General features: G+C 48.3%; 1 protein-coding gene across 4 annotated transcripts in view; it reads right to left on the bottom strand.

The window, feature by feature from the left end:
* Positions 1–304: 304 nt before the first annotated feature.
* The window catches only part of ZBTB40 (zinc finger and BTB domain containing 40), an 80,233-nt gene continuing 58,385 nt past the window's right edge, over positions 305–22,152 (bottom strand). For 3 of the 4 annotated variants that reach the window (XM_040428552.1, XM_040428570.1, XM_040428561.1), the window contains exons 12-18: positions 16,976–17,182; positions 14,491–14,655; positions 13,663–13,877; positions 13,416–13,578; positions 12,183–12,269; positions 3,118–3,344; positions 305–1,455 (exon numbers count right to left, since the gene is read on the bottom strand). In XM_040428552.1, the coding sequence (XP_040284486.1) occupies positions 1,231–1,455; positions 3,118–3,344; positions 12,183–12,269; positions 13,416–13,578; positions 13,663–13,877; positions 14,491–14,655; positions 16,976–17,182 (1,289 nt within the window). In that variant the 3' untranslated portion in view covers positions 305–1,230. The remainder of the gene's footprint in view (positions 1,456–3,117; positions 3,345–12,182; positions 12,270–13,415; positions 13,579–13,662; positions 13,878–14,490; positions 14,656–16,975; positions 17,183–22,152) is intronic. The other variant, XM_040428577.1, reaches the window with a different exon arrangement.

The raw sequence follows: 22,152 nt of genomic DNA on the forward strand, positions 1-22,152 counted from the left end.
TGAATGAAGCCTTCCAGGGATACATGACCCTTACCTAACTTACTTGCTATTTGCAAAGGTTCCCAATGTTACAAAAAATAAAAACTTTAGCATATACTTACCTTAAAAATTGAATACCATTTTCATGTTGCTAGTCAATGGGGTTTCACGGCACATTTTATGGTCACTGCAATCCAAGAGCCTTTTCTTACAGGTCAGAAACTCCCAATAAAAAGATACCATTCTGTGTTTTTGCAGCCCCTACTGCATATGGATTTATATAAAACCAATTCAACTAAAAAATTTTTATATATATATGGCACTGCTCCCCCAAGTGGTTGCTGAAGGCAGCTAACATTTTACTCTATGGATTAGTGAAGGAAAACACGGCATTTTGAACTCTGTATCAGGAAAAAACAGAGACTTAACACCTAAAGATATATATCAAAATAATCAACACAAAATATTGGACCAAAAAAAATTAAATCGAGTTAAGGTTTCCCATCTGGACGCCTGCTCTGCTATCAGCCATAATCACTGTGTACACACAATGTGGCACTACATGGTTTCCATGTAAAGGAATGTGTGATAGGTAGTCATCCAGAGTCATTGCAGCAGTTCACCCCTCAAGCATATAAACTGGAATCCAAGGAAAGGACTTGCTCTATGACATCCATATGCCCTAATTAGGACAACCCAAAGGAGGAGTGTATCAAGCATCACCTATGCACCCCAGGAAGATAGAAATTTACCTAAATCTCTGCCTCAAATTCAAGTAAAATTGCTAATATTGTAAACAAAAGAAGCTTTGAAAGTGGAGCTGCATTTTAAAAGAAAATTATAAATGCTTGGAACTTTAAAGTGAATCTGTCAGCAGTTTTGACCATGCTAAACTGCTGACAGCACTTAGGTAGGGGCTGAAGAGAGCAGGAAAAGCAGATTCAATTGAAGCACTGGCTGCGGTCAGATAAAAGGAGCAGAAGTCTCAAACACAGTTCCTTCAGCTTTCCCTGTATTATCATAAGACTGTATACAACTTCTGTAATGATTTTGGGCTGGCTCTACTTCCCGACGTTGTGCCCAGACTCTGGTCAGTCAACATTAATTAATCAGCAAGAGGTGCACAGAGGAGAAGAAATAAATAAGAACGGAGTGTAAAAACAGAAATAAAATAATGACATGAACCTTCCAAGTGGTGAAAAGAAATTCATCTATAGATAACCAAAATAAGGTCCTGGTGAAGGCAAGTCATTAGCTTTGAGTTCTCTGTGTCACTCCTGGCACAGCATCTTCACATATAAGTGTGACAGTTCCATCAAATAAATCCTCCATGCTGACGGCCACTAGTTCTGTGCCAGCCGCTTGGCTGGTTTGGGAGTCCGGTAATGCCACAATCACTTGAGAACCTGCCAGTTGGGACTCGTCTAAGGTTATTACTTGCTCTCCTGCTGCTACTTGATCCTGGGTCTGGATAACCTAGAGAGGGCAGAAGGCAGACGGTGAGAGCTTACGTTTCATTACAAACACTCTGGTCCAGGTTATTAAATGTAGAGAACACACAAAAAGATTTAAAAAAATCCTTGTAAGTCTTCTGTTAATATCCTTTTTCCCACTATCCTCCCTCCACTCTGATCTTACTCGGTCTACTTTCACACTTGTCTTGTTGTTTTCCGGTACTGACATCCGGCAGAGGATCTCAATACTGGAAAAAACGTTTCCATTTAGAATGGAAAAAGATCCGTTCAGGATGCATCAGGATTTATTCCGTTTCGGCAGCATTCTGTTTTGTGACCGGAGACAAAACCGCTGGAAGCTGCGGTTTTGTGCCCGGTCATCAAAAAGGCAAAAAATTGATCCGTCACTGAAAACAATGTAAGTCAATGGTGACTCTTCAGTTGTTGTTTTTTTTTTTTTTAGGAGCCTAAAAAACGGATACTTCACCCATTGACTTTCAATGTATTGACGGATCCGTTTTTTTTTTTCGAATGGATGCCACCTGATGTGCAAAATCAAAACGGATCTCATTATCGGAATTAACAACCCAAGTGTGAAAGTAGCCTTACATTAAAAGCCAAAGTATTACCCAGGAGATCAGTCATTTTCCCTCATTCTACAAAACTTCAGATCAGAACTACATCTGGCTGAAAGAGACCTAGCTGCAGCAGTAGCTCTCCCCCATAATGGTGTCTGTAACCGACGACCAGCACACCTAACCCTTGCCCCCTGTAAGCCACCGTCCAGACAAAAATGAAAGTGATCAGGAACAAAATCACCCAAGATCTCTGTAATGTTTCTATAAAATTACTCATTTATTTTTTTTTTTTAATGGAAGTTCCATATTTGAAGGGGTTACTCCATAAAAGCCTGAGACCCACAATGATTACTAGAACAGGGGTCACGAGCCCACTGTTAGGCTCCATTCACCCATCCGTGTGTGTTTTGCGGATCCACAAAACACGGACACGGGCAATGTGCGTTCTGCATTTTGCGTACCGCACATCGCCGGCACTTAATAGAAAATGCCTAATCTTGTCCGCAATTGCGGACAAGAATAGAACATGTTCTATTTTTTTCGGAAACGGAATTGCGTAACCGGAAGTGCGGATCCGCAAAATGCGGAACAGAATTGCGGACGTGTGAATGGACCCTTAGTCTTTGCTGCATTGTAGCAGCAAGGAGAAATTTGATTGCAAGGATGATCAGGCACGCGAACAGTCTTATGAAGATAGCCAAGTGTTGTACTTAACTATCCCCATCAGTCCCACAGATCTTGAGTGGAGCTGCAGTGTGCACATGAAAGCCTCACTATATTCAAACTCCTCAGGAACAGAGGCTTGTGTCCTCTAGTCTGGTGATCATGGGTGTCTCAGCAGTTGGGCCCCCCGCGATCATACATTTATCACCTAACCTGTGGATAAGTGATACATTCTTCTGGAACAATTCAGCACAACAAACAGCAGATTTGTGAATGCAGCCCTATCAGAATTGGCCAAAACACCGGGTGACAGTCCTAACATGTCCATTTCCATCAACTGGAACATTCACCATAAAATACCCCTTTAACTGTAGTAGACTCGGGTCACTGAGGGTTGGGAAAATGGATCCCCATGACATATACTACACAAGGGAAAAAATTACCTGCACAACTTGAGTATTTTCTGCCTGTGCTTCCGCCAGTACTATGTCAGGATGATCCATTTCATAGTGTTTCTCGAGCTGTGCCTGTGACGTGAAGAGCTCCCCACATAGTTCACAACCAAATGTGTTATCAGTTTCGTTAAAATGGTCTGTGGATACGTGGTGCTGCAGAGCGCCCGGGAACTGGAAACACTCGCTGCAGTAAAGACACTGGAATGCCTGGGTCCCTAATAATGAAAGGTTAAAAACATATACATCACAGAATACAGATTGGCAGTGTATTCTTAAAGGAGTATTATTACAGCACTTTGCAATTTCAATGGCAATGCTTTATTGGATGTGCCTCCTTTACAAGTTCTGGCTCCCTGCCCTCCCTCTACATGTAAACACTGGCGTAGCTATAGGGGTCACAGCGGTCGCAATTGCAACCGGGCCCTCCACGGGGCCCCCTCAAGCCAGGAGAGCCACAGTAAAGCCGTACCTGCGGGCGGCACGGCCCGCAGCTAAATTGCTAACTAAAATCACATAGGGGGCGGAGCGGAGGCTGAGAGGCGAGCCCTGTGTGCACTGTGCAGGGAACGGCTTCAGGTCAGGAAGAGGAGTGAGCAGCTGTGTGCTGCTGACCGCCGGGTTTGGTTGCCAGCGAGACTGCACTGTCTCTGTTCCAGCAGAGCCTCTGACTCTGAGCACATGAGGAATGTCGGTAATCACTCACCTCCTCACACCCCTGAAAGGCAGATGTTATGGTAGACCCTACAGAGCTACAGGACCTGACCGTTTGGTAGTATAAAGGACCTTTGATGATGTCATGATCACGTGTGTAGGAGGAGTCAGCACTGCAATTGGGTGTATGTAATGTGTACGGTGGTGCTGTGTGTGAATGTGTGTGCAGCAGAGCTGTATGTGTAATGTGTACTTCAGAGCTGTGTGTGGGTAATGTATGCAGGCTGCAGCAGAGCTGTATATATAACGTGTACAGTGGAGCTGTGTGTGAATGTTTGTGCAGCAGGGCTATATGTGTAATGTTACAGCACGGCTGTGTGGGAATGTGCATGCAGCAGTGCTATATGTGTAATGTGTAGAGCAGAGCTGTGTGAGAATGTGCGTGGAGCAGAGCTAGATATGTAATGTGTATGGTGAAGCTGTGTGTGGGTAAGGAGCATGCAGCAGAGCTATACTGCATATGTAATGAGTACAGTGGGGCTGTGTGTGTAGGTGCATAAAGCAGAACTATACTGAATCACATTTACTCTTAAAAAGAGTTTAAAAAAAAGAACAAAATAGATTTAAAAAAAATATCTAAAAATGCAATTCACCCCTTTCCTAAAACTTAAAATAAAAACAAATAAAAACACCTGTACTGTTAAAATATAAAAATATTTATCCCATATAAACGGTAAGATGGAAGAAAACTGTTAAAATGGCTGATTCTACGATTTTTGGTCTCTTCACTTCCCACCAAAAAATTTAACAAAAAGTGATCAAAAAGTCATACACGCCCCAAAATGGTATCAATGAAAAGTACAGGTCGCCCGCAAAATATGAGCCCTGACACAGCTCCATACACATAAAAATAAAAAGTTATGGGGGTCAGAATCTAAAGTGTATTGGTGAGATTTTAGCTCTTTGCCGTTGGGCGGGCATGGGAGCACAGGGATCTGGTGGTCTTAGGAAGGGGTATTGTGGGTAGGGGGCCCAAGATGAACTCTTGCACCAGGGCCCATGAGCCTTTAGCTACACCCCTGCATGTAAATATATACCAGCCATCACTCTGCAGCTTATAATGTTTCAACAGGACAGCTCCAGGGCATGCGCAGTAGCCCTGGAGCTGTTCTATGCAGTTATAATAAGCCAGAGCGGCTAAACCCAGCACTGGGAACATGCACAGGTAAGTGGCTTAAAGAGGACCTTTCATCAGAAAAAAGTGTGTGCAATTCTTATACTACCTTATCGGGCTGCTGCCACTGATGTCCGGACACTTTTTTTTTTTTTAAAAAGAACCCCCGTTCGCCCGCTGGGCTCCCAGTTTGTTTCGTCGCCTTATATGCAAATAAGGCGACTTTGTTATAGTAGGCGTTGACATTTTAGTTCTGCTGGGCACGGTTATCTTTTCCCTGGCAGCGAGCGCATCCAATCACAGCGCCCCGCTCTTAGCCAGGGAGAAGGAGCTCAAGTTCTCGCGCTCGGTCCGGATGTCTGATTCTCACGAGAACTTGAGCTTGTAGACATCCGGACCAAGCGCGAGAACTTGAGCTCCTTTTGGCTAAGAGAGGGGCGCTGCGATTGGGGCGCTGCGATTGGATGCGCTCGCTGCCAGGGAGAAGAAGATAACCGCGCCCAGCAGAACTAAAATATCAACACCTACTATAACCAAGTCGCCTCATTTGTATATAAGGCGACGAAACAAACGGGGAGCACAGCGGGTGAACGGGGGGTCCTTTTGAAAAATAAAAAAAAAGTGTCCGGACATCAGTGGCAGCAGCCCGATAAGATAGTATAAGAATTGCACACACTTTTTTTCTGATGAAAGGTCCTCTTTAATGATGTCCTCACAGCTACACTTGCCTGTGCTTTCAATGCTGAGCTCCAGAGCTGCTGTGGAGGTGAAAAAGGAAGACAGGACAACAGTTTCAAATGGGATTTCTTAGAATGCTAATATAGTGGCCCAGAACAGAAGGCTGTATAATAAAGCAAAACCCCTTACCTTTTATACGGCCCGCCATTTCAGTGCCGTGCTCTGGTCCCTGGAGCAATGACACCTTGTTCATATGGGTGCTGCTGTCAGTCACTTGCCTTAGCGGTCATGTGTGCATGAATTATGTGTGACTGCTGAGGCCATGGATTACCAGCAATCACATGAACAATGTACATGACGTCACTCTGTTGGAACAGCAGGGAATGGAGGATGGCACCGGATCGGCGAGAAGTACAAAAAGGTACGGTGTTTTCCTTTAGTGTATACAGCCCCTGCCCAGTGCCAAGTTTTTAAAACTCTTGGAAAATGCCTTTAAAATATATTTTTTTAATTGTTTGGTCTGTTTGTAATGAACATCTGGTAAGCATACTTGCAGTTAATTTACTAACCAGTGGTTTTCTTCTTGAAATATCAGCCCCATACTGTTCTTTTTGTTAGCCCACGTGACTCGTACTCTCCGAATAATACATACTCTACAGCGTGGACCGAAAGTCGGTCTCTCTCTTAAAGCCTATGAAATGAACACTGATCATATAATAGGCTTACATAGAGAGACTGATTGTAGATGCTGTATAATTTTGGAGAGAGAGAGAGAGTGCGGATCCTGTGGTTATGAACATAAGGGAGCTGATAATTCGTAATGAAAGCCACTGGTAAGAAAATGAACTACAAATAATAAAAAGTAATGTTTGTCTGCTCTTTAAATTCTGATATCTGCCACAGTACTACTGAAATACAGTGAAAGTGATAGGAGAAATAAGGAGATTTTTGTGGACTCACCTGTAAAATGGGTATAGCTGCTGCTGCCACTAGGAGGCGAGACTAGGCCGAAAAGGGTTATGCTGTCTCCAGGCTGGAGGGGGTATAGCCGGCAGAGGAGGAGCTATCAGTTTGTGCCCAAGCAGTAGAAGTAGCAGAAAAGAACTGACAACACAGTCAGAACACCGCCTACGTCAGTAGGTACGAACAAAAACTGAACCCCAACCGATAACCAACCACCATATGTGGTAACAATGGAAAAAAAATAAAATGGGTGGGCGCCGTGTCCCCCAATGAACTCAGCGAGAAAGAGATTTTACAGGCGAGTCCACAAAAATCTACTTTTCTTGCTCGTATCATTGAGGGACACAGGACCGTGGGATGTCCCGAAGCAGTCCACGGGAGGGAAAAACTGCCCTCGCAGGCGTTCAGAACACAGCTGCCTGCATGACTTTACGGCCCAGGGTAGCATCTGCTGACGCCAGGGAGTGCACCTGGTAAAATTTCATGAACGTGTGTAAGGAAGAGACCACGTTGCCTCCTTACACAACTGGACAGCTGATGCATGATGGAAGCGGGCCCAGGAAGCGCCAACCACTCTGGTTGAGTGGGCTGTGATTCCAGGGGGAAGGTAGTCCTGCCCCAGGAACGGTATGCCTCAGTGATTGCGAAGCGGATCCACCTGGCAATCGTCACCTTAGTAGCGGCGCATCCCTTACGAGGACCGCCAGAAAGCAGGAATAACGCATCCGTGCGGCGGAAAGAGCTAGAGACTGACAGATAGATTAGCAGAGCTCGAACCATGTCAAGCTTGTGAAGAGAATGCTCCCTAGGATGCGAGGGAGATGGGCAAAAGGAAGGGGGGACAATGTCCTCGTTAACATGGAAGGTCGAAACTATCTTCGGTTGAAAGACAGGAATGGGACAGAGTACCGCCTTATCCTGATGAAAAATTAAAAAAGGTTCCCTACAGGAAAGCGCTGCCAACTCTGAGACACGCCTGATGGACGTGATAGCCACCAGGAATGCAACCTTCCAAGAAAGATAGCGGAGGGACACAGTCCGTAGCAGTTCAAATAGATCCGATTGGAGTGAACCCAGCACGAGGTTCAGATCCCAAGAAGGCAAGGGGGCCGATAGGGGGGGGAACAATGTGAGCCACCCCTTGGCAGAAGGTTTTAACCGGGCATTTCAAAGCCAGAGGGCGCTGAAGCAAAACGGACAGCACCGACAATTGACTCTTTAAGGAGCTAAGAGCAAGTCCCAATTCTAAACCAGATTGCAGAAAAGAGAGAATCACAGTGAAAAGAGAGAATCGTAGTGGAGGGAGATTATGTTTCTCACAGAAGCCCAGATAGGTCCTGTAGTAAATTTTGGATGAGGCTGGTTTCCTGGCTCCGATCATGGTGTGGATAACCCTATCAGGGAAACCTCGCTGTTTTAAAATGGCAGTTTTAAAAGAGAGCAGATCGGCCCTGAGTGGAAGGGGCCACGGTGCGTCCACTAGGAGGAGGACGACGGAGGAGGAGTACCACGCCTGACTGGGACAGTCCAGGGCGATGAGGATTGCCTGGACGCCCTTAGTCTTGATCCTGCGCACAACACACGGCAGGAGAGACGGGAACACATACACTGGAGAGAACCCCGTCCCACGGCGCTAACAGAGCGTCTGCGGCGCAGGCCTTGGGATCTCTTGTGCAAGAGAAGGTAGTGGGAAACTTGTAAGTTGAACCTGGACGCCATCAAGTCCACCTCCGAACGACCCCACCTGAGGCAGAGCTGTTCGAACACCTCCAAGTGCACCATTCCCCCGGGTTCAGAGTCGTCCGGCTGAGGAAATCCGCCGCCCAGTTTTCCACTCCCGGAATGAACACTGCTGAAAGAGCAGGGACATGTAAGTCCGCCCACCTCAGGATTTTTGCTGACTCCCTCATCAATGCCGGGCTGCAGGTACCCCCCTGGTGGTTGATATAAGCCACAGCCGTGGCATTGCCGGATTGAATCCGTATTGGTTGGCCCTTCAGAAGAGTGGCCCAATGGAGAAGGGAGAGACGAATGGCCCGGAGTTCCAAGATGTTGACTGGCAGTTTGGACTCAGATTGAGACTATAAGCCCTGGACCGTTCTGGGAGGGAAGACTCTTCCCCATCCTTGAAGACTGGCATCAGTGGTAATGATTGTCCACGAGACCGGGAGAAAAGACTTCCCCTGACTGCAAAGTCAGGGTGCGGAGCCACCACCTGAGAGCTAGACGCACCTGTGTGGGCAGAACAATGTGACGGTCCGGGGACTCTGGAGATTTGTCCCAACGAGTCAAGATCGCCAGTTGGAGCGGACAGGAATGAAATTGTGCAAATGGAATCGCCTCGAAGGAAGTGACCATAGCCCCCAAGACTTGCATACAGCAAAGGATAGATGGGCATTTGCGATGGAGAAGCAGACGAACTGACCGCTGGAGTGCCAGCTGCTTGTCCACAGGGAGGCGGATTAACGCCTCCTCCGTGTCCAGGGTCATGCCCAGGAACGCGAGTCGTCTGGCAGGGGCCAAGGAGGACTTCTGGAAATTCACCAGCCAACCGAACTGAGTGAGGGTATCCAAGGTGATACGAAGACTGGCCTCGTTCTGAGCCAAGGTTGCTGCCCTGACCAGAATGTCGTATAGGTAAGGAATCAAGGTTATGCCCCAGGAATGGAGCAGGGCAAGTAGGGGAGCGAGAATCTTGGTGAAGACTCGCTGTGCAGTTGCCAGCCCAAAGGGGAGGGCGACAAACTGAGTCATTGGGCCCTAAAGCGAAACTGAGAAAGCACTGGTGAGCCGGGGCTATGGGGACGTGTAGGTATGCGTCCTGAATGTCTATGGAGGAAAGGAATTCTCCCTGGTCTAGTGAGGCAATGATGGAGCAAAGGAAGTGTTGAACCGGTTCACCAATTTGAGGTCCAAAATTGGCCGGACAGAACCCTATTTCTTCGGAACCACAAACAGGTTAGAATAAAACCCTGTAAATTGTTCTGTCCGAGGGACCAGGGAGATCACTCCCTGAACTAGGAGGGAATGAATTGCCTGGAACAAGGCGGTGGCCCTTTTTGCCTCCTTGGGTACTTTGGACCGGAAGAAGCTCTCCGGGGGAGGGGAGGTAAACTCGTTTTTGTAACCTGATGTGACTACTTCGAGTGCCCATGCGTCTGAGATGTAGGCCCGCCAAATCTCCTGATAGTCTGGGCGCACCTTCATGCAGAGGCCTGTGTTTGTTGGCCAAGGAATGGGAGGATTGAGCCTCCAGGCCAAATGAGACTTAAATAATGGCCTTTTCTTCTGTTCCTGTGGGGTAGCAGCAGGAGACACCCCTGAAGCTGGCCGCGTACCAGAGGTGCGGCGAAAGGAATGTCCCCGTAAAAACGAGGACCTAGCGCGAGGGGTGCGTTTGGATGAGGCATCCGCCGCCCATACCTTGAGCCAGAGCTCATGCCGCAAGGTGATGGCGAGGGCGGAAGAGCGGGCAACTAAAGTACCCGCGTTCAAGGAAGCCTCATAAAGATACTTCCCTGCCTGAGCAATCTGCAGAGCTTGGGACTGAAGCTCCGCTAGTGGGAAGTCCGTCGCCAGACCCTGATGCAAACGGAGCGCCCATTCAGAGACCGCCTTAGCTACCCAAGTGAAGGCGAAAATGGGACGCAGAGCTGAGCCTCTTGTTGCAAACAGGGACTTAGACACAGTCTCCATCCAACGGTCTACTGGATCCTGGAGGGAGGAGCCGTCGGCTACCGGAATGGCGGTATTTTTGGCCAGACTTGCAACCGGAGGATCCACTTTGGGAGGTGAAAACCCATTTAGTCACGGACTCAGCCGGGAAGGGATATAGTAAATCAAGTCGCTTAGGTGGGGGCAAAGCGACGATATGGGTGGTCCCAGGCCTTGGCAATGACCACAGAAAAGTCGTCATGTAAGGAAAACACTTTTGGAGTTTGTCTGGAATGGAGGAAAGACACTCCCTGGCTAGTAGAGGGACGGTCATCTTGCACCTAAAAGGTGTCCCGGACTGCCATTACTAGGCTATCCACCATGGAAGCAATCTTGGAGGATGATTCCGAATCCATATCAGATAGAGAATCACTAATCTCCCCTTCGGACAGGACTTCTCCAGGAATAGAGCGTATGTACGAGCGTGACTCCAGGGGGGTGGGGAAGCAGAGACGTCAGAGGAGGAATGGCGTCCTGCTCTGGTCTGCTTTTGAGACGACTTGCTCCTAAGGGGTTCGCCCAAGGAAAGTGAGGACTGCTCTGGTGGGGACTTATCAACCAAGCGACCCATGAGGGATAGGGTGGATTGGGATATTTTAGCGAGGTCCTCCACCGCCCAGCCCGGTTCCACAGAATCAGAGCGGTCATGCGGTTGCATAGGCTGGAGGGGCAGTGTTACCCCAGAGTGAGAGCATGCGGAGCATACAGGGTCCGACTGACCGCGAGGGAATTTCAGATTGCATAAAGTACATGCAAAGTGCGTAACAATAGGCAGGCGGGGGTCATTGGTGGGTTGAGACATGGCTGAATTAGCCTAAATGACCGACTCAAGGCTGGGGAGGGAGTAAAGAAACGTCCTACCAGCAAACAGAGGCTACCCAGGTCCTGTTCTCCCCCTGAGACGCGGCTGCAGCAACAGAAGCGCGGGAAGAAGGGAAGGAACCACCCGCTGTGGTGGCGGGAAGCGAAGCACCGCCCATTCCTCTCAGAGGGAGGTAACACATAGCCCTAAATTTGAGCCTCGGCCGACCGCTCAGCATGTCGGTTGGTCCATGTAAAATAAACATAACCTGGTCCGGGAAGTATTGATAAAGAGTACTGCGCCAGAGAGTGTACCCTGGTCCTTTACGGGGCGGGGAGTGGATGAGGCGGAAGGTATACTCAGCCATACGATGCTGTCCACGTCCTCTTCCATCCGGCAGAACCAGCAGGGTCACCCCTTCAGCCACTGGCACCTAGGTGGCAGAAGGCTGGAACAGAGGGCTTGGAGACATGGGTGACCCTTAGGCTGGGGGGAAGCAGGGGAGCAAGGCTGCCCTGGTCCACATTGGCTTCTTAGGGGGAGGATAGTCAGTGAGGGAATCAGACACCGGCTATGCACCCAGGGAAAACAGAGGCGCAAGGCGACTCTGATTCCCATCCTAAGGAGAAAGAAAAAAGGGAAAAATAAAGAAAATTAAATAAAAAGCCGCCCTGCAATATGCAGGGAGGTCTGCCTCCTATGACACTAAGCTAAAAACTGATATGCTCTCTCCTGGCTGGGGAGGGTGTAGCCGGCAGGGGAAAAGTTATCACTTTTCAGCCTAGTGTCACCTCCTAGTGGCATCAAGCAGCTATACCCACGGTCCTGTGTGCCCCAATGATACGAGCGAGAAATTACTGTTTATTATTAGAGAGACCGCTAGGTACACAATGTTACCTTCTGGCGCCTATAAAATAATGTTGAAATGACATCATAGATATATTATCACTTCTTAACACTGAAGTATTACTTGGACAAGGTGCCACTATTATAATGGTGCCTGATGATCACTATTCACTGTTTGGACCTGAAGCCAGTGTTAAACGGTTAATGTTCTGTAACCACACTTACCTGAGTGCTTGCACTTTATATGCACTTGTAATGCTGCCGGTGATTGGTAAGTCTGCTTACATTTCTCACATTCATAAATCTTATTGTCTGAAATGGACAAACACAGACCTTACATTTACGCCTTTACACGCGTCGACCAAACTGACAATTATCGGGAAGGAACCATTGCTTCCTGATAACTGCCTGCTCATCAGTGGAGATAGGAGCTGCATTCATGCAGCAATCACCTCCACTGTAAAGGGAAGAGTCATCGCTAGTCCTCATTAATGCTTTCTGGGCAGCAGATCGCGGTTTACACAGCACAGCACATAAAAGACGATTTAATGTACTGCATAAAAGATAAAATCACCCGATGAATGAGCCTTCATCAAATTGACTTGTCAGGAGCGGTGACAGATCTTTTCTACTACACCACACAGGACTGCGGATAGATCCTTTACCCTAGTGATTCTCAACTTGCAGTACGTTGAAGGGGTACCCGAGAGGGCCTCCCGACATTCAACTGTATGGTCGTCTTCAAAGACAGTTGAATGCTGTGGTGCGGCATGGGAGGTATCCCCATGAAACAGCGAGGTGGCGCTGCAGGGAGAAGCGCATGTCATGCTTGGCACACCGCAGCATGACATGCGCTTCTCCCCGCAGCGCCAGCTCGCTGTTCCACGGGGATTCCTTCATCTCTCCAGCTTCCTCCTCCTGCGACCAAGGTCAGAATAATAAGCCACGTGTTCCTAGAGCCAATGTTCTCTTGACATTACAATAGATCATATGGAGGATTTGCAATAAAAAATATATTTTACCCGCATCAAACCAAAGAGCATGCAGTGTTATTTCAATAGTATTTGAACTGTGGAACATATCCGTTTGATGTTGCACCTCACATCTTGGGACATAGTGTTCAACCCAATAATTTCTCACATGTACTCCAACACCCCCAGTGCTACAACCCCCCAACCCTACATGCAAACAATTTCTTCCTTTAGGACAATGTTCTAAGAAGGGTTTGTATTACTTGAATGGTTACTTATGTATTACATACATTACAAGCACTAATGACCAATGCTAAGGCTGTAGCTACATACTTTGTCATGTAACACTATAAAGCATAACCAAAAGTTTTCATTGCGGTGGGCAATGAACGGGGTGCAGACCGAGGTGGTCTCAGTTAGGCTCGGGTCACATTGCTGGCGGCCAGGTTACAATCTATAAACATTTTCTTACAATTCACGCACTCACCAGGATGTTCTAACTTTGTGTGCTTCTGAAGAGTAGATGAGCTGGAAAAGACCTGTTCGCAGGAACTGCACTGAGCAGAAGAGAACTTGGAAGAACGATGATTCTGAGCAGCAAACAGGTCTGGATGATGAGTGCGGTTGTGATACCATAGGCCAGACAATTGCTGTGGAGAATTAGACAACCACATCACACAAAAGCACCTGGTTACCAGTCACAGGTATTTGGTAAAAGTCTGGAGTTTACTGACCTGGTATGCTTTGTCACAGATCTCACAGTTGTAAGGCTTTCCTCCCACATGAGTTACTATGTGGCGCTCTAGTAGAGAAGGGGCGCTAAAAATCTTCTCGCAGGAAGGACAGGGATGGTATTCCTTGGAATGTACTACTTGAATGTGCTGTCTGTGCTCTTCTAATGTCGGAAAACTCATTCTGCACTTCTGACAGTCGTATGGATCTTCAATGTCTGAAAATATAAAGAAACGTCAATATATGTGGCAGTCTATATATTACTATGCTTAGAGAAAAGTTTTATAAAACATGACATGAAGACCATTTAGGAAGATTTTAGCAATGATTAAAACATTACTCAACCATATAAAGTAGGGGTGCAAAATAATGGGGGGGGGGGGGGAAGAGTATGGGGTTAAACGGGTATTTCAGCTGTAGCACGTTATCCCCTATTCCAGGGATTTGCAACCTCCAGCTGTTTTGAAACTACAACTCCCAGAAGCCTCCTTTCACTCCCATAGGAGTTATTAGAACCAAGAAAGTTTGCATGCTGGTGTACCAAAGGTTGCTGATCCCTGCCCTATTCACAGGAAAGGGGATAACTATTAGATCGGTGGGGGTTATACTGCTGGGACTATCCCCAATGGTGAGAATAGAGAGCACATACCCCTCGGAGCTGCCCAAACTGAACAGAGCGGAAAGTTGGGCATGCACTATGCTGCTCCATTCATCTCTACGGTAGTTCCTGTGGACATTGGATAACTTGTAACAACTGGAATAAACCCTTTATTATGTAATATATAGTAAACCGAGTTCACAAACGAATGAGCAAAGTTAATGCAACATACTATGGAAGGTCCGCAGGTGTATACTAAGTCCATTGGCTTGGCTGAAGCCTTTCCCACATTCTCGACATACATACGGCTTGTCTCCAGTGTGAGTCCTTACGTGTCTAGTCAGCTCGATAGATTGTGCAAATACGGCATCACAATACTGGCACACATACATTTTACCTGAAATGGAAATGACAGAGCAGACAATGTAATACAGGAAAATACTGATTTGCACCTGGAAAGGGGTTGTGCCAGAACTAGTTTTCACTCTAAAGTTTATTTTCATCAATTACTATAGCTCCCATTCCTTCCTGGATAGTTTTTGTGTTTCAGATCGACCTCATTTCTAATTTTCTCTTTATCCCCCATGCTTGAATCCGACTTCCTGGTTTGTCATGTGTCTGCTATCCCATCATGCCTTAAAGGGGATGTCTCACTTCAGTAAGTGGCATTTATTAGGAAATAATAGTTTTGGAACCACCCATAAATGACCCCAATTTAGAAACTACACCCCTCAAATTATTCAAAACTGATGTCACAAAGTTTGTTAACACTTTAGGTGTTCCACAGGAATTAAAGGAAAATGGAGGCGAAATTTCAGAATTTCATTTTTAATGCAGATTTTTCATGTTAATCATTTTTTTCTTGTAACACAGCAAGGGTCAACAGCAAACTAAACCTCAATATATATTACTCCGATTTACAGAAATACCCCATATGTGGTAGTAAACTGCTGTCGGGACACGTGGCAGTGGTCAGAAGGAAAGGAGCGCCATACGGTTTTTGGAGGCAGATTTTGCTAGAATAGTTTTAAGGCACCATTTTGCATTTGAAGATACCCCGACGGGTACCTACAGTGGAAACCCTCAAAAAGTGACCCCATTTTGGAAACTACACCCTTCAAAGAATAAATTAAGAGGGGTAATGAGCACTTTGACCCCCTAAGCGTTTTACGAAAGTTGAAAACACTTTGCTTTGAAAATGAAAAGTTTAATTTCTTCCAATAAAACGTTGCTTTAGCCCCAAACTTTTCATTTTCACAAGGGATAACAGTAGAAAAAGCACCCAAAATTTGTTATCCATTTTCTCCTGAATACAGCAACACCCCATATGTGGTGGTAAACTGCTGGCAGGATTCAGAATGGAAGGAGCGCCATATGGATTTTGCAGCGCAGATTTTGATGGATTGGTTTATGGCCGCCATAGTTTTTTTTATTTCATGAGTGATTGTCTTGTGTGGGGGCTCATTTTTTGCGGGATGAGGTGACCTTTTTATTGGTACCATTTTAGGATACATAAGACTTTTTGATCGCTTGATATTACACTTTTTGTGAGGCAAGGTAAAAAAAACAAAAAACTGTTTTGCGTAGATTTTAAAAATATATATTTTTTTACAGTAATACAGTATTCACCTAAAGGGGCATATAATGTGATATTTTTATAGAGCAGGTAGTTACGGACATGGCGATACCCCACAGTAAATGCATTTTTTAACAGAATTAAATCTTGTTTGTGTGTTGCCATTTTCCGACTGCCCTATTTTTTTTTATTTTTTGGACGATTGTCTTAGGTAGCATCTCATTTTTTGCGGGATGAGATGACTGATTCGTACCATTTTGGGGTTACGCCTTTTTGATCACTTGGTATCACGCTTTTTTGTGAGGGAAGGTGACCAAAAAATTGCTGTTTTGGCACAGTTTCTTTTGTGCATTTTTTTTTACTGCATTCACCTGACAGGGTGGATCATGTGATATTTTTATAGAGCCGGTCGATCCGGACGCGGCAATACCCAATATGTATACTTTTTATTTTTTTTTACAATTTTTTTTATTACTTAATTATGGGAAAAGAACGCTTTCTTTTTTTTTTTTTACTTGAAACATATTTTTTTTTTATTATGCAAAACTTTATTTTAACTTTCTTACTTTCAACTTTTAGGGGTCTGATCCCTGCATTCTAATGCATTGGCTGTAAGTGTATTACACACTAATACACTTACAGCTTCCCGCCTGTGAGATCCAGGGGGCTGGATCTCACAGGCTAACAGGGAAGGCAGCCAGGATGCCTAAGGAAGGCATCGGGCTGCTGTCCCAGCCATCAGGTCCCAGATGCACGGGGACCAGATGGGGATGGGGAGGGAGCTCCCTCCCCCACACACCCCGAGGTCAGCGATGACCGCAGCATAGTGAGGGTTAATGCGCCGGCATCAGTGTTTTCACTGATGCCAGCGCATACAGCAGGGGTCCGGCTAACGGGAACAGCCGGTCCCCTGCAGCTGATCGGGCGGACGCAGCTCCTGCACCCGCTCGGTCAGCGCGCCTTAATACTACGGCGCTGGTCGGGAAGTCACTTCCCGTAGCACCGTACTATTACTGCACTGGTCGGAGAGGGGTTAATCATAAGCATGGGCACCACCTTGTGGCACATCAGGGTAACTGCAGGGAACAGTGCAGCGGTCACACAGAACATGTTCCATGTGTATCTACTAACAGTACCATACCTTCAGAATGCTTCTTTTTTGTGTGGTAGGAGAGAGCGGCAGCCTGCGTGAAAGTCATGTGACAGTGTTTGCAGACAAAGGGGCGCTCTCCTGTGTGCAGGCGCTGATGATTCTTCAAAGTCGAGTTTGCTGCAAACTTGGCACCGCACTCCTCACAGGAGAATGGCTTCTCGTCAAAATGCTCTGTCCGTTTGTGGTACTGCAGACCTGAAAAATAGCAAGTTACCATGTACTTCACATAATACCAACTCGACATTTAGTGTATAAAACAGCGAAACAGTAAATCTATGTCCTTGCATCATCCCCTGTTAGACTTACACTCTATACAGCTGTTTCCACCCAGCTTTCCCAGAATAAGACAACAGATCATACTGATTAAACAATAATACACTAGCCAGTCCTGTTGCACAGCTTGGCAAATGCGCTATTCACAATGTCCGCCGGTCTCTATCTCCCATTTATGAACTGTGCCTTCCCATTATATATTGAACCATTAACTGGGAACAGCCCCAATCACCTATAAATATTTCAGATCAAACAGAGCCTTTAATATCCCCATAAAAAAAGCTTTATTTTGTAATTTTTAAAAACATACATATAGGCAGGAAGGCTAAATGCACAGTGCATTCTATGAGAATTTCAAATTCTCATGTACACGATGCTTATTTTTTCTGTGCAGAATTTGACCTGCATTGCAGATTTAAAAATATGCAGAATGTAATTTTATTTTTCTTGACCGGATTTTCTCAATCCACTTCAACGGGGAGAGGAAAATCCTCACCAATTGATGTGGATTGTCCACATGGATTTCCCTGCGAACACCTGCAGGTTTCAGCGCGGATTCTCCGCACATAAATCATGACCGTGTACATTTACTTACCCTCAAGACTCTGATATGGTAAAGGCCACACTGACATCACATAAGCAAAGTATACCATCAACTATTCATAGTTCAAAATAACCACGCCGCAATCAATAGTTTGCACTTATCCCCAGACGCCTATTAATCACATCCAATAAGACTGCAAGACCTTGTGTCAGGATAGGACACTAATACAGGTGAAACTCAACTTTGTACTCACCGTAAAATCCTTTTCTCGTAGTAGGCATTGGGGGACACAGCACCATGGGTATATGCCCAGCTGCCACTAGGAGGCTGACACTAGAAACAAAAAAAAGTATTGGCTCCACCCAGATGGGCTATACCCCTCTGCCAGAGCAGAGAGAGATCAGTCGGTACAAAAGCAGTAGGAACGCCACACCTGAAACAAAAACTGAAAAGCCAACAAGTCTTCAACGGGAGAAACCCGACTACCAAACCAGGCAAAAGCCGGAACTTCAAACAAGAAGAAACTGATCCGTGTCCCCCAATGCCTACTACGAGAAAAGGATTTTACGGCGAGTACAAAAAAAAGGAGACTTTTGTATTACTTACCAGTAAAGTCTCTTTCTCGCTCTTCCTTGGGGGACACAGGAAACCATGGGTATAGCTCTGCTCCCTAGGAGGCGTGACACTAAGCGAAAGCTGTAAGCCCCTCCTCCATCAGCTATACCCTTCAGCCTGGAGAAGAGACTGCCAGTTGCGTGTCCAAGTAGTGAAAGATAACCACCAACCGGAAAAAGAACTGTCGAGCCCCAACGGGGGCAACCAAGCCGGAACCACAACTGTAACCCAATGAAGGGCGGGTGCTGTGTCCCCCAAGGAAGAGCGAGAAAGAGACTTTACTGGTAAGTAATACAAAAGTCTCCTTTTCTCGCCCATATTCCTTGGGGGACACAGGAAACCATGGGACGTTCCAGAGCAGTCCCAGAAGGGAGGGACCAGAACAAACTAGACCAACACCAGAGGCATCAATCAACTGCCGCCTGCAACACCAGACGGCCCAAAGCAGCGTCAGCCGACGCATGAGTATGCACCCTGTAGAACTTGGTGAAGGTGTGCAAGGAGGACCAAGTGGCCGCCTTGCAAATCTGCTCCGAAGAAGCCCGATTTCTCTGAGCCCAGGAAGCCCCGACCGCTCTAGTGGAGTGAGCGGTAACACCAAGAGGAGGAACCCTGCCCTTGGCGAGATAAGCCTCAGTAACAGCCATCTTGACAAAACGGGCGACAGCAACTTTGGATGCCGCCATCCCTCTGCGCGACCCTTCCGGGACCACAAAGAGCGAGTCAGTATGCCTGAAAGAGCTGGTTACTTCCAGGTAAATCTTGAGCGCCCTGACAACGTCCAGGCGATGAAGCTTCCTCTCCCGCGGATGGGAAGGGGAAGGACACAAAGAGGGGAGAACGATGTCCTCGTTCAGATGAAAGGCGGAGACCACCTTAGGAAGGAAGGAAGGGACCGGACGAAGAACCACCTTGTCCTGGTGGAACACTAGGAAAGGTTCCAGACAGGAGAGTGCAGCCAATTCGGACACCCTCCGAAGAGAGGTGATGGCTACAAGGAAAATAACCTTGCAGGACAGAAGTCGCAAGGAAACCGTCCGCAGAGGCTCGAAAGGAGAAGCCTGGAGCGCTGAGAGAACCAGGTTCAGGTCCCAGGGCGGTACCGGAGGGCGATACGGGGGAACCGCGTGAGCCACGCCCTGAAGGAAGGTCTTGACAGGACCAAGGGGGGCCAGTGGGCGCTGAAACAAAATGGACAGCGCAGATACCTGACCCTTCAAAGAACTAAGGCCTAGACCTTGGGCCAGTCCGCTCTGCAGGAAGGACAAAACGGTGGGGAGAGAAAAGCGGAGCGGAGGAATCCCCAGATCGGCACAGAACCCCAAAAAGGTCCTCCAGGTCCTATAATAGATCCTAGAAGAGGACGGCTTACGGGCGCGGATCATGGTGCGGACGACGTCCGCAGAAAAACCCCTACGTGTCAGGACGGTGGTCTCAACAACCACGCCGTCAAACGTAGGGACCCTAAACGCGGGTGGAAGATCGGTCCCTGAGAGAGAAGATCTTCCCTGGCGGGCAGCGGCCAGGGCGCGTCTGCCAGGAGCAGCATGAGGTCGGCATACCAAGACCGGCGGGGCCAGTCCGGAGCGACCAGAATCACGAGACGCCTTCCGCCGCGATCTTCCGAAGGACCTTGGGCAGGAGAGAGATGGGAGGGAATATGTATGGGCGCGCGAAGCCTCGCCAAGGAAGAACGAGGGCGTCGGCTCCGCAAGCTCCCGGATCCCTGGCCCTGGACAGATAGGCGGGGACCTTGTGATTGAATTTTGAGGCCATGAGGTCCACGTCCGGTATGCCCCAACGAAGGCAAATGGCCTCGAATACCTCCGGGTGAAGAGACCACTCGCCGGGGTCGACGGTGGTGCGACTGAGGAAGTCCGCCGCCCAATTGTCCACCCCTGGAATAAAAATTGCAGATAGGGCCGGGACGTGGGCTTCCGCCCAACGGAGAATGCTGGAGACCTCCCGCATCGCAGCAGCGCTGCGAGTGCCCCCCTGGTGGTTTATGTACGCCACAGCCGTGGCGTTGTCTGATTGTACACGAACTGGATGACCCTTCAGCAGATGAGTCCAGTGTCGTAGAGACAGAAGGGCCGCTCTCAGTTCCAGGACATTGATCGAGAGTTTGGACTCCGATGGAGACCAAATGCCCTGGACGGATCGGGGAGGAAACACGCCTCCCCAGCCCGAGAGACTGGCATCGGTTGTAACCACCAACCAGTTGAGTGGCAGAAAGGACCTTCCCAGAAGAGGGGACTGTAACCACCAGCGGAGAGATGACCGCACCGGAGGCGAAAGATGGAAGGGATGATCCAGAGACTGCGGTGATTTGTCCCAGAAGGAGAGGATCGCCCGCTGGAGAGGGCGGGAGTGAAACTGCGCAAATGGGATCGCCTCGAAGCAGGCAACCATCTGCCCCAATACCCGCATGCAGAAGCGGAAGGACGGTCGACGGTGGAGAAGGAGACCCCGAACCGCCCCACGGAGGGTCAGACGTTTTTCCGAGGGAAGACGTACCTCCGCCGCTCCCGTGTCTAAAAGCATTCCCAGGAAGACGAGTTGTCTGGAGGGGGGAAGGGAGGACTTGGGGAAGTTGATGACCCAACCGAACCTCGCCAGAGTCTCTAGAGTGAGATCCACGCTGGCAACCGCTTGAGAAAGGGACGGAGCCTTGATGAGGATATCGTCCAAGTACGGTAGCAGAAAAACACCCCTGGAACGGAGTAAGGCTAAAACCGGGGCCAGGACCTTGGTGAACACCCGGGGGGCTGTTGCCAGCCCAAAGGGAAGGGCGACAAATTGGAAGTGGAGGTCCCCCACGGCGAATCGAAGGAAGCGATGGTGACACCGGGCTACCGGAACATGGAGGTAGGCATCCTGTATATCGATGGAAGACATGAAATCTCCCTGCTCCAGGGAAGCCACCGCGGAGTGGAGGGACTCCATCCGAAACCGTCGAAGGAGGAGAAAACGGTTGAGCTTTTTGAGGTCCAAAATGGGCCGCACCGAACCTCCCTTCTTGGGAACTACAAAGATGTTCGAGTAGAACCCTTGGAATCTTTCCTCTGGAGGAACGGGGGTAATCACCCCCCTGTCCAGTAAGGCTTGAACGGCCGCGGAGAATGCAGCCGCGCCTTTCGGGTCCCGCGGCGGGCGGGAGCGAAAGAACCGATCCGGAGGGAAGGATGCAAATTCGATTTTGTATCCGGAGGACACAATTTCGAGGGCCCAGGCGTCGGAGACGTGAGCCATCCAGACGTCCTTGAAAAGGAGGAGCCGGCCCCCCACCCGGGTGGGTGGGGGCGCGCCTTCAGGCAGAGGACTGTTTTGCTGCGGGTGTGCGGGCAGCCTGCGGCTTGCGCCAGGATGGCTGCGCCCGAAAAAACGGCTTCCTACGCTTGTCCTGGGGAGGAGCCGAAGCGGCAGCTGTGGTGGGAGCCCCAGAGGCCCTGCGGGAGGACCGAAAACGAGACGCACCAGGGCGTCCGCGGGGGGCGCCCCTGGCTTGGGGTTGAGGAAGATGGGTGCTTTTACCACCCGTGGCCTCTGAAATAAGTTCGTCTAAGCGGACCCCGAAAAGGCGGGAACCCGCAAACGGTAGCCCCGCCAAGGAACGTTTGGAGGCAGCGTCCGCTTTCCAGACCTTCAGCCAGAGCTCCCTCCTGACGGCAACTGCCAGGGCGGAGGAGCGTGCAATAAGGGCTCCCGCATCAAGGGAGGCCTCACAGACAAA

This window comes from Bufo bufo, chromosome 1, assembly GCF_905171765.1.
Source record: "Bufo bufo chromosome 1, aBufBuf1.1, whole genome shotgun sequence".
Taxonomy (NCBI): Eukaryota; Metazoa; Chordata; class Amphibia; order Anura; family Bufonidae; genus Bufo; species Bufo bufo.